At 40.8% G+C, this 18239-nt stretch overlaps 1 protein-coding gene across 1 annotated transcript in view; it reads right to left on the bottom strand.

Moving 5' to 3' along the window:
* Positions 1 to 2619: 2619 nt before the first annotated feature.
* Positions 2620 to 18239, bottom strand: part of LOC148894775 (E3 ubiquitin-protein ligase MARCHF4-like) — a 24109-nt gene continuing 8489 nt past the window's right edge. The window contains exons 2-4 of the mRNA XM_089002345.1: positions 9846 to 10001; positions 7161 to 7353; positions 2620 to 3186 (exon numbers count right to left, since the gene is read on the bottom strand). Coding sequence (XP_088858471.1) covers positions 2765 to 3186; positions 7161 to 7353; positions 9846 to 10001 — 771 coding nt within the window. The 3' untranslated portion in view covers positions 2620 to 2764. The remainder of the gene's footprint in view (positions 3187 to 7160; positions 7354 to 9845; positions 10002 to 18239) is intronic.

The following is an 18239-nucleotide window of genomic DNA, read 5'->3' as shown; positions in this document are numbered from 1 at the left end:
ATTCTGGGGACATGAAACAAGAGGCAATGAAAGAGCATATTTGAATAGGAGATCATGAAAGGCTGCGAGATCACTCGCAGTGTGAGACGAATGTCAGCCATGAATACTGTATGGAGGCAACAGACTGCAAGTGACACTCACGCTTTTGTGCGGTCATTATCCCCCCACTTTGTCCTTCTTACGCATACTGTGAAATGTTCCTATATTTAGAGGTGTCAAACACAAGCAAAGGAATTAGTAAAATATTTGCTGCCATGCTCGTTGTGTGGTGTTTGTGTACAAAAGTGTTGAGGCTGATCTTAGTATGGTCAGGTATAGTAATTTTACAAAGTTAACATCTGTCCAAAGGTAAATATAAATGTCTACATTGACACACCATAAAGAAGGATGTTTGTTATTTGTTTATCTGAAAAAGAATTAAAAAAAAGCAAGTCTATGGCACAGGTGTCAAAGTCAAGGCCCGGGGGCCAAATCTGGCCCGCCACATCAATAATAAACAATAATAATAATAATGTATTTTGTTGTGATGTATCTTACACTGATGTAAATTTTGTATAAAGATGCCATCTTACAAGTAATGTAACTCCCTGCCTGGGGTACATTATTGTTGTTTTGCAAAGAACTGGAAACTATATTGAGATTAAAGTGCTGCAGCAACAAGCGAATAACATGTGTACCACTTTTTTGTTCCTCAGTAATGTTTTTTTCACACTGCAGGCCCTGTGCTGATGCAACGCTGACGCAGAAATGTTGCTTCTACTTCTTTGAAGCTCACACGTTTGAACAGTAAGTTGCACTTTCCTCTCTGCTTTTCTACATTAGAAATGGGTTTGCGTTCCCTCCCACATCAGAATCAAACATACGGTTGATGATAAATTCATGTCAACAAATTAGCATGCTTTGAAGGACAACCGACGTCACTTTTTTGTTTCCTAACTGACATCAGAAAAACGTTTTATAGCATCTAAAATACCCAAAACACGCAGTATATTTTTATTCAAATGCAAAACACCAATAAAAATGACTTAGTGTCCAAAATCTGCAAAAAATGGAGCTGCCAATTGGGCATTTTCAGAAAGTCGCGCCCCCAGTTTGTGACGTCACGCCAAGACGTCTTCCATTGCTTGAGAATCAAAACAATGGCTTCAGATTCGGAGAATATGCTTTCTTGTTACACCTCCAGTTATGAATATGATTCAAATAGTTTTGAAGAGGAAAGCATACATGTTTGCAATCGATTGAAGAATTTATTTCATGCCATTTTGAGGCAACATTGGGGAGAAACGATCACCAGAGAAGAGGCACAAAATGGCGACCTCCTGTGGCCACCTCCGTTTCCACAGGCTGATAAATTCCTTATATGGAGCTTGGACACCTCTTCTGGCAGCTTTTGGGTGCAACACAAGGTTTTCAGACCAAACAATACAGCAAAATACATTGACGTGATGGAACTGCTACAATGTGTCTTTTTTCTGTCAAGGGGGGTTCCTTTAGTGACGTCACGTACGGACTCCTGAATATTCAGCGTGAGTCTTAAAATGTAAAATATAGATATATACGGTGGAATCTTTGTAAAATACACTCATTAGAAGTCATTTGAAGCCATTTTGCAAATTATGGACACAACTTGTCCGGAGATGTCGGTTGTCCTTAAATTTTAAGTAATCTTGATTCAACCGTTTTGCACCAAAAGCTAATTGACTTGTTTATGAAACTAGAAATGTTGCTTGATTTTTTTTTTCACTTGGATGCTGAGATGTATGACCTCAAAGGCCAAGTGAGAGCACTAATCGACAGTCGATTAAAAAAAAATGACCACGCAACCTGCCAAAAGGCCTTTTTTTAACATGAAAAAAAGAAAAATAAATTGGGTACGAGTTGTGTAAAATGAAAGTTTGCAACCACTGTGATAGCACAAAATTATAATAAAATATGTATTTTTATTACTTTTGTTAATTTTATTCCCAAATATAATAGATCTAATAAATACTGTAAAATTGTATTTAATGTTAATTTTGAATTATGGATCAGGGTGGCAGTGACCTTGCAGTAGAGAGCATTGCGTATTTCCCCAGTATGTTATAATACCAATCATAATTAGGATTGGATTGGATTTGCCTTTATTAGTCTCGCAGTGGAGACATTTACATTTCACAGGTTGCTTGCTTGTGAAGTTGTCTTTACGCTTCTTAAAATGCTCTTTTGAGCTTGGTTTGTGATTTTTTTTGGTTTTGTTTTTGTGTTTGCCCAATTCTTCAATGGCAAATACAGTAATGTCTCGTTATATCGATATCGGATATATCGATAGTCCCGGTTATATCGATATTTTTTCGGACTCCCTTGAATATCGATATAACGAGACTTTACTGTAAATAGCTTGAAGTGACGAGAAGCACAAATCCAAGCTATTGTCTTGCCTGTCAGGGGGTGAAAAAAATCACCTGCCTTCCCTCTCCGACACACAGTGATGAAAGTTCCCCGGAATTTACCAGAATTCTGGATTTTCAGTAAATCGGGGGGAAAATTGCCGAAAATTAATTGGATTGGATTTAATCCAGATATTAGTAGACACGCATTTGAGCTCATTGTTTAGCTAAGAATGAATTTCCCACACAGCTCTGCAAATTAACCAATTCATAATTTATTCAATCCATGGAAGGACAGTGATGATGCAAACAAGAAGGTTTCAGTCTCGTGCAGTTCAGCGGGTTCGCCGGCATTACCCGAAACCCTCCACGTGAGAGATAAGGCCTCATCTGACTCCTCAGACTGTAGTGACTCTCATGACCAGCTCTCGCGTGTTCCCGCCGCTTTGGCTGCGGGGCTCTGATGACCTCAGGTGGCTGAGCAGGTGCAGGAGGTTGTAGGGGCAATGCGGGTCGGCCACTGCACCTCCATTGGAGTTCCCGTTTGTCCCCGGAGCCCCGGCGGCAGCCACCGTCACCACGGCGGTGGACGTGCCGCTGCCGGCCGCAGAGGCGACCACCATCAGCGAGGAGGTGGAGGTGGACACCCCAAGTCCAGTCTGGTAAGCCTGGCTCGGCGGATGAGTCCTGTCCACTGTGACGTTCTTCAGATCAACGTTGTCCAAAGACTTGTCATAGTTAAGGACCTTCCACTGCTGGTTGACAGCCTGCCAGCGGTGGAAGATGCGAAACACGGAAGGTCCCTCGTGGACAATTAGTGCTGTGGAGGACATCAGTCAGAAAGGGCAACATTCATTAAACTGGTAGTTGAGTTTAGCACACATTAAAATTCCTTGATGCCAGAAAAAAAGAAAAACATTGTCTTCACTTTAAATTCAGGTGAGCAAAAAGTAAAGCATTTTTCTGCTGTCGTTCAATAATCTTTTCGAGCAGTTTGAAATGACTTATTGATTTTTTTTTGTTCTTTAAACTCACATTGGAGAGAAGAATTTGTAACGCAAGAAGCTTCCAGACTGCAGTCAAGCGTAAATAATCAGCTTAACCTGTACGCTCCTGCCAACTAAAATTTCTTCATCACAAAAGTAAACACCCCACAACATTAGCTGACCGCGATCCAATTCTGGTAAAGATGCTGGATTGACAATAGAATGCCATTTGGTAGACTACGGAGGGTAAAACCTTAACAAAGCTGTTTTTAAAAAACGTTTCCGTGCCTCAGTTAGCAGTTTTATGGATCATAACAGGATCATATGAACCTGTCAGCGATATGACAGTCAGACACTGTGGACGAAGACCAGAAAGATTGTCCCTACAGCCATCAGGAAACGTAGTCATTCATGACATACGTCTGAATTCTGCAGCCTTCTGCCAAGCTATTCATTGAGAGTACATGCAAATCAAAGTGATACATTAGTAAAACATAGTTTTCTTGATTAGAATACCACACCTCTTGAGTTCTAAGTATGAACAGCTGTAGGCAATAAAACATTGTGTTTTCTATGAACTGATAAATTTGTAACCTGGCTAATGACCTCTTCCTGGGAAGGACTTTGAAGTCCTAAATTACTCTGTGATAAGGAGTTTCCCAAGTCTTAATTCTCTGCCACGCCAGATCTCCTAGGTGAAGCTGACAGTTTCACTTGCTGTGTCTATTGGTCTGATTGACCCCAGGTTGTCTGTGCTTCAGTTGTGTATTGAGTCACAAGTGTTGACTAAGCATATAACAGCATGAAACTTTTAAATATGATAACTTCTTATTCTGTCTAATGTCTATCAGAACCATAAAAAAATCCCATGTTAGAAAAGAAAAGAGAACCAAGCACTTATGAATACCATTATTCATTTGGCGTCACAGTAGAGTGGACGATTTGACGCAACTCATCAAGTGTTGACCAAGCTGACAAGGATTTACAAGTGTAAATGCGTAAATATGAAACGGTTTACACTTACAACTGTGGGCCTAGTTTGGAACTGAATAATAATTCAACAACACCCACCACCACAAGATAATGATCGTTTTGCATTTAATTTATAGTAGTTCTTTGGTAATTTACGAAATGTACTTCGATTGTCAAAAAAGGTCTTTTCGTTTTGACATCCCCTGATTTGTTGACTGCTAATATTACTTAATTTTCAAAATGTTGCAGGATTTCTTAAAATGAACTCATTCATTGCCAGACAGATGCAAAAATGTGTTCACTCCAGTGCCAGGGTTTTTGTCATTTTCACTCAAATTGTAGGACCCAGAGAATATTGACTTTTAGCACTACATGAACATTCAATGTAGGGTAAGAAACCTTACATTCTCTTCTTTCATCAGAAATAAAATTCCTAAATTATATGAGTCTGGAGCAGGGGTGTCAGTCATTTTTTACAGAGGGCCACATTGTTGTGACGGATTCCTCTCGGGGGGCCGCTATGAATTTGGGGAAGCTATTCCAATGTTTAATTTCCTCCACATATTACATCTAGAGCGCACAATAAATAAAAAAAAAGACTGTTATTGTGGTTGACATGGGACAATTTGACATTTGGGTTTGGACTTTAGCAAGCATCATGGAATTTCACAAATGTGATTTGATTTTACGGGCCGAATACTGATGTGGCGAGCCAGATTGGGCCCCTGGGCCTTGACTTTTACACCTGTGGTCTGGAGTAATATGAGGTGCAAGTGGGGGCAGCTGTACAAAAGGCAAATGCTGCCCCCTCGTGGAAGCGAAAACAAAAAACAATGGCTTCTGACCAGGGCTGTATCGGCACCCGCCCCCCGCAAGAAACAAAAAACAATACCAAAACAACTTCCAGAATGGAGCTCCACAGCATATTTTCAAGTCCTGAATAAATTTGGGAATGGCAGTGAATAATTTGCATGTAGGACGCTGTCTGTGATAACGACTGCCATGTTTCATATCTGTGCTTCGCGCTAAGGATAAATAAATTCCACTTTACCACTTTTCATCCCAACCCCCTAATGGATGGAGCTGTAGATTATCATAGAAATACAAAATGTAGTGTCTTCTTTTCCTTTCGGCTTTCTCTTCAGGGGTCGCTACAACAAATCAGTGTCCTCCATCTAACCCGGTTTTATGCATCCGCTTCTCTCACACCAGCTACCTTCATGTCGTCTTTGACAACATCCATAAACATCCTCTCTGGTCTCCCTCTCGGTCTCCTGCCTGGCAGTTCAAGGCTCAGCATCCTTCTTCCGATATAGTCACTCTCTCGCCTCTGGACATGTCCAAACCATCTCAGTCTGGCCTCTCTGACTTTCTCTCCAAAGTCTTTAATGTGAGTTGTCCCTTTGATAATCTCATTTAATATGAGTTGTCCCTCTAATGTACTCATTCCTGATCCAATCCAACCTGGTCACTCCCAACGAAAAGCTCAACATCTTCATCTTTGCTAGCTCCAGCTCTGCTTCCTGTCTTTTCTTCAGTGGCACTGTCCCCAGTCCAAACATCATGGCTGGTCTCACCACCGTTTTATACACCTTTCCTTTCATTCTGGCTGAAACCCTTCTATCACACATCACACCTGATATTTTTCTCCAGCCTTTCCAGCCTGCCTGGACACGCTTCTTCACCTCTTTTCCACACTCTCCATTGCTCTGGACAGTTGACCCCAAGTACTTAAAATCCACCTTCTTTATCACTTCTCCCTGTAGCGTCACTCTGGTATGGTACTTAGATCCCTCTCATTGTAATTCTCAGTGTAATTATTATTTTTTGGCAACATTGAGTTGAAAAAAAAGATTGTTCTGTCAGTATCTGACAGGGTCAATGTAAGATGAGGCTTATTATCTTTGAAATGCAGAATTAAGTTTTTTTTGTCCCTCCCACTATTTTCTGAAATGAGCTCAAACTGCAAAGATGGCTTCTATTTTTATGAAGTTCCAGGCAAGTAACATCTGTTCGTATTTTTAACACACCCACGCTCTATTAAAAAAAAAGAATGAAATCAAATCTGCCAGATGACAAGTTCATCTCTTAAATGACTCTGCTGTCAATCCTGACCACACAGGAGATAATCATCCCTCCCCTCCTTTACATCCTGCTTTGTCCTGTGGTGACACTCGGGAGTTTTCCTCATGCCGGATGCCATCCCACCGTCTTCCTCACGGGAGGATGTCGATCTTAAAACGGATGATGCTACAAATGTCACTTTCATCATCACATGCAGAAAAATATCCCCTCCCCCTACCCTAGTCCTTCAGCGAGCAACTCTCAAAGTGTCACTTCATTACAAATCCATTCAAATGTATGCGGGGAAACCCACTTCAAAGATGAGCATGTTCTTATTCGGAGATCAAACAAATTGTGCCTCGGCATTGCAGTTGCCATCTTAATATATTTAATTCATTTCATGACCTCGTCCAACACAATGTTTCAACAGACCAGTTGCGCAATCTAATGATAACCTAATAGAGGAGACCTGTCAGGAAGTAATTTCTATTATCTCTCTTATGGTCCAATCACAATACGGAAGGTTACAAATCTACTGTATGACATTATTTTTCACAATTGTTCCGCCTTAGTCTCAACTGGACAAGGCGAGATGTCAGCAATGGGAAGTTGAGCTCTGCATTTTTTTGTGTGTTCCTCAATACTGGAATGGGCGCATCCATTTTAGCAGCCTTTCAAAAATCTGCCAAACGTTACAAAATCATCACCAGTGACATTTGATTTGCTTATCTTAAATCCAACAGTGCGGCCAGCGTGGAACGGAACAGCTCACCTATGCAGACGACATCCATGAAGCCATACATGCCGTAGCAGATCTGGAAGAGAAGGTCTTGTCGTTGCCAACGTGCCGACGGGCTAAACGAGGACCACACCAGCCAGGAAATGCTGGCCATCAGGAAGAGAGAGCCCAGGATGGCCGCTGCGATCTGCACTTTCTCGATCACGGTGAGTGAGATGGCCTGCCACTGCGGGATAGCATACAATTAGTCGTGATTTTGATCATAGTTTACAGCTCTTTTTTTCCTTTTGGCTTTTCCCTTGAGGGGTCACCACAGCAAATCAGTGTCCTCCATCTAACCCTGTTTTGTGCATCCTTTTCTCTGACACCAGCTACCTTCATGTCCTCTTTGAAAACATCCATAGATCTCCTCTTTGGTATTCCTTTTGGTCTCCTGTCTGGCAGTTCAAGGCTAAGCATCCTTCTTCCAATATAGTCACTTTCTCTCCTCTGGACATGTCCAAACCATCTCAGTCTGGCCTCTCTGACTTTCTCTCCGAAGCCATATTAGTTAATATCATATACAGGGTGACCCAAAAAGATGCATACCCATGACATTTTCAATTGTGGCTTTGATTAAAAAGCTATTTATTTCTAATTACAACCACACATTATTCAGTTTATGGAAGACCATTCACCAGAGTTTCAGCTATTTTTCTCAACCTTTAGTCAATTTATGGCTTTCCCAAGAAGTGTTCCAAATGTACGCCATTTCATTGCAAGCAAACCTGTACTCGTCTGACAAAGTTTTCAATCACTTTTACACACTCCTCTTTCAGGAGAAAACATTGCTGCAGTGAGGGACACAGTAGGACACATCTTTTTGGGTCACCCTCCCGAAAGAGTGTGGAAAAGTGATTGACAACTTTTTCAAACGAGTACAGGTTTGCTTGCAACAAAATGGTGGACATTTGGGACATATCTTGGGAAAGCCATACATTTACTAAAAATTGACAGAAATAGCTAAAACTCTGGTGAATGGTCATCCATAAACTAAATAATGCATGGTTGTAATTTGAAATGAATAGCTTTATAATCAAAGCCACAATTTAAATTTTCATGGGTACGCATTTTTTGGGTCACCCTGTATTATAATATCACTAATATCATAGCTTACAGCTAACGAGAACTCCAAATTGAACGTTATTTCCATTATGAAATTTAGATTAGAATCAGCCTACTGAAAAGTAATTTTCTGTTTTGAGCAAATTTGTAGAAATATACAATATTCTGATGTACAATAAACCGATGCTTCCTTTTGATTGACACATTCATCATTCAGAATTGAAAGATGCACCTGTGTGTGTGTGTGTGTGCGCGTGTGTGTGCGTGTGCGTGTGTGTGTGTGTGTGTGTGTGTGTGTGTGTGTGTGTGTGTGTGTGTGTGTGTTTGTGTGTGTGTGTGTGTGTGTGTGTGTGTGTGTGTGTGTGTGTGTGTGTGTGTGTGTAAAGATTGATTGCAAGATTCACATTTCACTTTGACTGTTTGCACTGTAATTTGTTGACAAACCATCTTGCTGTGATGCAGCGAGGAAAAGACAGCACTGCACCGTGCAAAGTAAAAAAAAACACTAATAAGAAAGTGAACAGGAGACATTCCTTAGGGAGAATTGTGTATGCAACACTATCGGAATTACATCGCAATCTTCTTATTTTCTTTGGGCCAAATATTCTGATCCACATCACAACAATTATCTTCACTTGCTGTGAGTTATTTCACACAAGTGGCTGAAAATTGGGTGCTTACGTTTCCCTCCATTAGAAATAAAAAAGTCCGGATTCGCCTTCATATAGGTGATTTGAAACATGCTTGACATTTTGTGCCAATTCAACAGACTCATTGACAGATGTATTGAGCATCACGGCATAAGCAACTGAAAAATGTACAGAAAAAAATATAGGTGCAGTGTCTATTAGAGCCAAGGCCACAATCTAAGAAAATACAACAGATTAAATTGGCCTTTATTTTGTTAAATAACAGACAAATTGGGTAAAAACAATATTATATAAATATTTAACTTTTCATTTATATTTGCAAAAAAATGTTTTCCCCCCAAAAAAATATTTAATCTGGAGAAAATGCACAAATTATTCATATACTGATTTGTTTGGTTTTGTTTTTTCAATACAGGGCTGTATTGTGTGGTCAGGCTAGTTAAATGGAGAAAAGGTAATAACTTGGATAATTTTGAAATGAAAAAAAGTCCTAAACAACCAATGGTTAATCAAAGGGATTATAAATGAGTGTATGTAGATAAATCTGTGATTGTTGCATCTCTATTATGATGCATTGACTCGTCCTTGTTTTGTTTCTTTCTCACTGCTATCCACTTAATCTCTGAGGGGACTTGCCATTCCTCGTTTGTGCGCCACTTTCAACAAGCGCCTCGAAATTGAATACATGATGTAAATAGACTGCAATGCCACCAAAGCACTTTATTCTGAGTTAGTAACCCGTTTTACCTCCTACTCCTGTGGCATAGTTGCAGGACAAGGTACTATGAGCTCTGCATTATGCTCACAAATGCTTTCTTCGTATAGCAGTCTGAGGGGAAATATCTGTCATTGCTTTCAAGTGTAAATCGAATCCGTCCAACATTTGTCAGCGTTGAGGGCGACGTGACAGAAATATTAAAACGTGGACTATAGGAATTTAGGAGCGATCGATCCACTTTCTCACCTGCAGTGGGTTCTTTGTGCTGATGGCGATAACCTGGTACTTGTAATAGCAGAGCTCACAGGCCCAGGAACCCCGCTCGCTGATCCACTTGATGAGGCAGGGATGATGGGTGCAGCGTACGGAGCCGCTGCAGCGACACGGGCTCAGGAGCTCCCCCTGCATAAGAACAAGAGACATGACCAAGTGCTTCTTATTGAATTGAAATGTGACACACACAAGGGATTTTTAACCTCATTTTTCATGGGTGAAACCTCACACATAAGGAAAAAGTGTGTGGTTTGCTTGAAAGGACCAATAGAGCACACCCCAAATGTCGAGGGAATGACGGTGCCATTTAACTGTCAACACTGCATGGACAGTTGTGGGGCAATTGTGCTTATTTACACTTGTAATGGGCAGTATTTTCACAGCCTCGCTTTGTTTAGCGTAAAGGTCGGTGCTGTTGGAAAGTCTGCGGCTAAATTGATGTATGGCTTGAGGAGCCCGCGATCAGAAGAAAATAGCATCAGCGCAAAGCGCTGCTGCGTATGTGAATCTGTCGCGGCTTGGAATTGCGGCGGATTTACGTGGGACAGGAGATGTGAGACAGTGTTTTCGTCAATGGATGCTACAGCTTTGTGTTTGCTTTCCACATTTAGCTTGTAGCACAAGTGTACATTTCAGAATTAGATCCCTGATCCACTGGTGAAAAGGATGCTTTGATCCTCTACTCTCTCATCTGCTTCATCCAACAAAGAGTGTGCAGAAAGTGCTTAAAATTGAATGACTGTGTCGTTGTGTTGTGATATTATTTGTTATTTAGTTTTTTTGTTCTTTTGACTTCAAGATGGCTGTCTTTCCATCAGCTCCTATATTTTGTTTTTCTATTTCGTTCCTTTCCTCTTCCTTTCACAACTGTGCTCCTGAGAAATGTACATTGCTCCACTGTGAGACTAATAAAGGCCAATTCAATCCAAATAAAAATGTAGTGGTGCCAGAAAGCGAGGCAACACGCTGCCACAGGTCATCAACATTGATGCAAAGTACCACCCCCCAACAGCACCGACCTTTACGCTAAACAAAGCGAGGCTGTGAAAATGCTGCCATTTACAAGTGTAAATAAGCACAATTGCCCCACAACTGTCCATGCAGTGTTGACAGTTAAATGGCACCATCATTCCCTCGACATTTGGGGTGTGCTCTATTGGTCCTTTCAAGGAAACCACAAATAAAAAACTCTACAAGCTAATCAAAGCAAAAACTTTCCTACCTTGCTATGGCAAACTCTTGTACTGTAGTCGTTTTTATTTTTAGGATGAATAACTTTCATGACAACAGTCATTCTCAAACCTTTTACACCCAGTAATACCATTAAAAAACATACAAAATCCTACTAGAAGTACCATTATTAAAGTACATTAGTGCAGTCGATCTAAGTGTTTGTGAATATTATGCAATTGCAAGTCTCGTTACCACTGCGCCTAAATACAGTACAGGAAGAGTGGGCCAAAAAAAATGCAATACAACTAGATTGCACTTGGGTTAGCCATTCTTTTATGTACCACCAGAGTGACCCCAAATACCAATCGTTCATTGTATGAGCAACAACCTTGGAGAATCACTGTTAGACGCACACTCAATACAACCATTTGTTCCTTCTGCTGCGACCAGCACATGAATAGTGGAAATATGCAAAACAAAAACAACAACCATTCACCAGGCTGCTCAGATATCCACATTATTAGTCTGCAGAAATCAAGAGGGAAGGCAAGTAGTGAAGGTGTAGAAGGAGGAGAAAAAGGCCCATCCACAGATGGTCCGAGTGGGCGTGTATTGGCAGGGCAATCAGAACACTTGTGACGTGTCCGGCTGGACTCGACAGGCTCGCTGTGACAGCCCCGATCGACGCCAAGAGCTGAAAAGCCAGGCTGGTGAGCGAACGAGAGCATCTGATAACAAACGTGGCATTACAGCCCACGCGTGCTGGAAGTGACAACAAAATGTCCTTTTGTTGATCAAACAACAACAAAAATTAGGACTTAGGTCTAGATTCAGATGATCCAGATTTTGCTTTGTTTCGCTCTGTTTCGTGCTGTGTTATCACTCCAGTGCGATACATTTTCTACTCAATGCTCTCATAGTGGATGCTAAATTAGCAATAGCTTCTTACGTTATGCAAAGGCCTGGCCCCCCATCCAAATGCACTCCATTAACGTTAGAAGAAGGGAAATTGCAGCAGCAAATTGGCTACAGTACTCAGGCCACATGCGTTTCTTTTTATATCTACCGGCAATATGGCAAACCTCTGGAAGAACAGGCAAATCAATTAAATTGCTTTAATGCAGTACAGTATTAGTCTTTTTTTCTTGAAAAAAAGAACATGGCTTTTTTTTCTGAACACTATTTTTTTTTAATTTGGGCAATTTTTGCTATTCTCATGATATTGCAATTTAATTTGACATTCACTGCCATAAAATATCCAATAATGTGTCCACTCCAGTTCCAGGGTTTTTGTCATTTTCACTCAAATTGCAGGACCCACAGAATATTAAGTTTTAGGACTACATAAACATTCGATATAGCGTTAGACAGAAAAACGTATCCTGTGACTGTAAAGTGACCTTGAGAGTTTTGAAAGGCGCTTAGAAATGAAATTAGTACCATTAGTAACCATTAGTATTATTATTATTAGAAACCATCGACTTTTCTTTCATCATAAAAAAAGAGTTAATTCCCAAGTTATATGGTTCTAGAGTTATCTGAGCTTGAAATCAGGCAGCTGTACAAAATACCATCTGTTGCATACATATTGATTTAAATAATAATAATATTAATGATAATGATAATACATTTCATTTATAAGCGCCTTTCAAAACTCTCAAGGTCATCAGTTTTTTTCTGTGGATGATATAGCGCTTTAACAACAGTTGAAGCTGTAACAAAGCGCTAACATGGGCAAAAGGCAAAAGCTTCCCCCTCTATGGAAGGGAAAAAAAACATAGTCAGAGGTCTGAATAGCGATGTATCGGCACCCCCTACGAGAAAAACCAAAACCCGAACAAATTCAGGAATGGCACTCCACACCACACTATTCAGTTCCTGAATACATTGGGGAATGGCAGTGCATGAGTTAAATCTGATGTTTATCAAAGATTTCCTAATGTAGCCACATTTTTATACTACTATAGTGGCACTTTTTTTTCCCTGAAAAAGAAATATAACAACTTTATAGATTAGTCTTTACAATAGTATTCATATAAATCCCCATAATTCATCCTTTCTGGGTCAGTGGTTAGTGCAGTTGATTAATAGCAGGTTACCGGGTGCACAAAAAAGGTGAACATGACAAATTTTAATGATGCAATTTTCTATAAATAATGTCTATGCGTCTATCCATCCATCCATCCATCCATCCATCCATCCATCCATCCATCGATAAATTGCCAATCACATCTTCTGGTACAAACAACATTGAAATCAACAAGTGGTCGATCACTATTACAAACCGACAGTGTTGACTTCAGGCGTGGGGGAAAATCTCAATAAAAATGAGTTGGATAACACGGTCACTTACAAAACGAACTGAACAACTGTGTGTCACAACTTTGCAACTGTTACATAAATTACTGTTAATTTTATTTCCAATCCCCATGTGCTGATATCATTGGTTCCCATGTGCTGATATCATTGGTTGATCGAGCTGGTGGGTGGAGCCTGAGCAAACAAGGATGGCAAGGAAAGGAAATATTGGTGGCAACATTGATTAGTCAGAATGTAGTTGACCAGCATTGCCTGTGTGGTCATCTACAAAAAAAATAAATACAAATAATTAATTCATATATACGCTTCAATTGGAGACTTTGAACATTTGACAGTTAAAGGGGTTAAAAAAAAAGAGTGGGACCTTTTTCAGCATGTTCAAATAGCTCGATAGGATCACAGAGCCAAATATGCAATATTATGCAGAGTCTGCTTTGCATTTCACTGGTGTCACAAATGATGATTGCCTGAGGAATAAATTGGAGCGTTTTAAGTGAGCCGAGACACGAGGAAGCCCACTTCCACTTCCCAAGAGATTAATTTGAGCGGTATGGGGGGGGGGGGGGGGGGGGAATCTATTGGCGTTCAAATGTGCGCCGTTATGTCTAGGATAAAATGGGGGAGGACTGGATCGAGATGAGCTCTTACTTTTTGTTTGCTTTCCTTCTGGGCCATTTCCAACAAAATGGCAGAGCGGCTGTCCTCCGTAAAGATGCAGAGAGCATCACGCCGAGCCATATCGGAAGAATGACACTAACGTGTTCCCCTTGAGGCTTCTTATTGTGCTGCAGACAAATCCAACTGCATTAACTGCGTCACCATTTAGCAAGCAAAGCTACGGATTCTGATGTGAAGGAAATATAGACATGGTCTCTCCAAAACTGCACATTTACACTCCCCCTGCAGAACTACTGCATTCATTTTCTATCAAATTGTACATCATTTCTCGGAGACTTGGCGATTTCCCAGCAATTATAGCAGGGATAGAGCTTAATATGACTTTGAGGGCAGTGAGGTGTGGAAATGAGTGCAGGCAATTGGGAGTAACCCCGAGCTAAATTACTGATGGTGTTGTGATGGGATGAGAGCAGCTGCCACACTGCTGAACATACTCAAAGATCCATTCAAGTTCTTATGAGAGCCTGTTCCTTGAGCATTCATCATTTTAGTGCTTAGAATTCCACAAAATTTAAGTTGTCGGCCACGAGGGCGGAGACGTTCTGTAAATTCTACGCTCGACGTAAAAGTTGCACGCCCCGGGCGTCCGGGCAGGCGTTATTTCAGACACTGATTTAAGGTGTGCCTTATACTCCAGTGTGCCTTATATGTGGAAAAAGTTTGGAAATACACCATTCATTAGGGGTGCGCCTTATACTCCGGCGCGCCTTATACACCAGAAAATACAGTAGTCAGTTTTAAAATTTTTATTATTTCGTTAACAAAAAATTATATTGTTAGTTTTTATTAACTGTAATCACCTTGGGGGAGTTTCTATTCATTGATACATCTTCCATGATGATTGTTTGTTTTTCTATAATCAAGTCGTGTTGAGGTTCAACTTCATTTCTGTTAAAGTGGCTTACAACACAGGTGTCAAATCTGGTCCACCACGTGATTTTATTCTGCCAGCGAAAGCAAATCAAGCATGTCAAGTGCCATGATGCTTGCTGTCCGAATCAAAATATCCATTTGTCGAATGTAAACAACAATACAGAACATTTTCAACAATTTCTCCAAATTCATAACGGCGCTCAAGAGGAAAACACAACTACAAGAAATGAGTTTGACACACCTGGCTTACAACATCAAATATACTTTTTTTTAGTGGGCGGTGTGTGTATTTTACACACACTACATCATGGGTACTGAAAATATATTCAAATTATGCATGGAACAAAAGCTTCAAACATTTTTATTGGTAATTGAACTCCCACGTGGGATGCCTGGCTTGACTAGTAAAGAATGAGGAAATGATAGCGTGAACAAAAGCAGTCTCAGGGCTGTGATCATCCCGCCTATCCAACCTGGCAGCAAGGCGGTGCCATTGTTGTGGAATTCTTACGTAACAGTGATCATCCTCATTATCTCATTCGGTGCAAACAAGAGGCTCCTATTCAGAATTAGTCTCATTCTATGTTGAGATTGTAACACAAAGGGAGAATTATGTTGTAAAACATTTGATCTGGTTCGAAGGGACCGCAGGCGCCAGGTTTTGTCACGTATGTATTTTTAGACACAGTGGCAAGGACGCTTGGATTCGCTCCCTCGTTTGTTTTAGCGGAATGCTGCTTGAAGGTTTGAGGGAGAGGCAGAGAGGACGACTTTCACAGCTCCTGTGAGAGCTGATACAAAATGATAAGGCTGACAAGGACTAACATGGGCCGCAAAACACCACTGGCTTTACTGTTTTGGCAACATTTTTCATGGCTGTCATTTTGATAAACTATAATCATTAAAAAAAATATCTGCAATTTACCTGTGACTTCCCCCTCAAAAAAATGAGCTTAAGAATTCCAATGTAAAATCTATTTGACCTCCCAAAAAATGTTTGTAAACATGAAAATAACCTCCACTATGTAATAGTCATAAAAATAATGTAAAAAAATCAAAAGGTAGTGCAACGTGACTTAATTTGGCTTGTTCTGGTGTATGCAACTTGGCCACCGTGGGGCAGTCTAATAGTCCTGCAGACACAAGAGAACCTTCGTAAAGGTTCGTAGCATTAAGCTAGTAACCATCAAAGCTTACACTGCTGGAGGACTTCTGCTTGAAGATTCACAAGAACCTCATCAAGGAATTGAAATACGCACTCGTGTGGGGATCGTCTGTCAAACGCAACCCTCAAAAGGGGGGCAAGGACCATGTGATGGAAGATGATGTTATCCAGTTGGTGAAGAAGTAATACAGGGGGGATTTTATATACATATATATATATATATATATATATATATATATATATATATATATATATATATATATATATATATATATATATATATAAACAGTAAAGTCTCGTTATATCGATATCGGATATATCGATAGTCCCGGTTATATCGATACTATTTCTATGCACACACGGAGAAAATTACATGCAAACAGGGTCGATATATCGATAGTCCCGGTTATATCGATATTTTTTAGGACTCCCTTGAATATCGATATAACGAGACTTTACTGTATATATATATATATATATATATATATATATATATATATATATATATATATATATATATATATATATATATATATATATATATGTGTGATATCATGAGAGGCTAGCTCTCAGCGGGACAGGACAAGAAGTGCAATGGACGACAGGTTTGGATACAAACAAAGGTTTTAATCAAGGGTTCCAGGGGGAATTCACAAGCAACAAAGGTTTGAATAGTGTCTCTTCCAATATTTAAATCAAAATAAAGTGTCTTCTGAGGTAAAACTGAAGACGGAGTTCTTTTCCAAGAGTCTCTAGGCCTCACCCCTCTTGACGTCCTCCTCATGTAGCCTAGCCACCTTAGCAAGGTCCAAATCCAGTGTCCTGTCGTGTGGTCCCAACTGGCAATGAGTTCCACGCAGCAATCAACTTCTTCACAGAGCACAGCAATCGAGCTTGTCTTTCCCCAAGCTCCACACTCAGAGGCTCTCTGCCTTAAGAGCCTTGCCTGCCAATCCCGCCCTGATCAGCTGCAGGTGTGTGGTTTTAATTGCTGCCTTCCACCAGATGGGGCCAAGACTCTCTCTGGGTGGAGCCATCTTAGGGGGATGTATTTGCCCTCCAGCCTCTCGTGACATCACTATATATATATATATATATATATATATATATATATATATATATATATATATATATATATATATATATATATATATACAGAAGAATAAACAGGCTGTTCGCAACACAACCTGCGAAAGTGTACGCTCAGTGGCAGGGTTCTAACAGCAGAGCAGACCCTCCAAGGCTGGAAACTGAAAGATACTGGAAAGGCATATGGGAGAAGGAGGTCGCACATAACAGCAGTGTACAATGGCTGGTGACTCTGAAAGAGGAGCACAGCAACCTCCCTGAACAGAACCCAGTTACCATCACAGCGGCAGATATACAAGGAAGAGTCTCAGGTATGAAAAACTGGACGGCACCAGGCCCGGATATGGTCCACACCTACTGGCTAAAGAAACTCACAGCTCTCCACGAGCGCCTAGCAGCACAAATGAACCAGCTGCTGATGGATGGGACTCACCCAGGATGGCTAACCGAAGGGCGAACAATCCTGATCATGAAGGATTCCTCAAAGGGTGCAGTTCCTTCCAACTATCGGCCAATAACCTGTCTCTCCACAACATGGAAGCTCATGTCAGGCATCATTGCGGCTCAGATAAGTGGACACATGGATCAATACATGAGCAAAGCACAGAAAGGCATTAGTAGAGATACTAGAGGTGCCAAACATCAGCTGCTGGTTGACAGAACAGTCGCTCAAGACTGCAGGTCCCGACATACCAACCTGTGCACAGCCTGGATTGATTACAAGAAAGCATATGACTCGATGCCACACACATGGATCAATGAATGCTTGGAGTTGTATAAGGTCAACAGGACCCTGAGAGCCTTCGTTGCAAACTCGATGAGGATGTGGAAAACCACACTTGAAGCCAATGGCAAGCCACTAACGCAAGTGTCCATCAAATGTGGCATATACCAAGGTGATGCACTCTCCCCACTGCTGTTCTGCATAGGACTGAACCCCCTCAGCCAGATAATCGCCAAGACAGGCTATGGATACCGCCTCAGAAATGGAGCTACGATCAGTCACCTCCTCTACATGGATGACATCAAGCTGTATGCTAAGAACGAAAGGGACATAGACTCCCTGATCC

The sequence above is a fragment of the Hippocampus bargibanti genome, linkage group LG08, assembly GCF_051943395.1.
Source record: "Hippocampus bargibanti isolate YZ-2025 linkage group LG08, ASM5194339v1, whole genome shotgun sequence".
In the NCBI taxonomy this organism is placed as follows: Eukaryota; Metazoa; Chordata; class Actinopteri; order Syngnathiformes; family Syngnathidae; genus Hippocampus; species Hippocampus bargibanti.
This window is presented reverse-complemented; position numbering and strand designations above follow the sequence as displayed.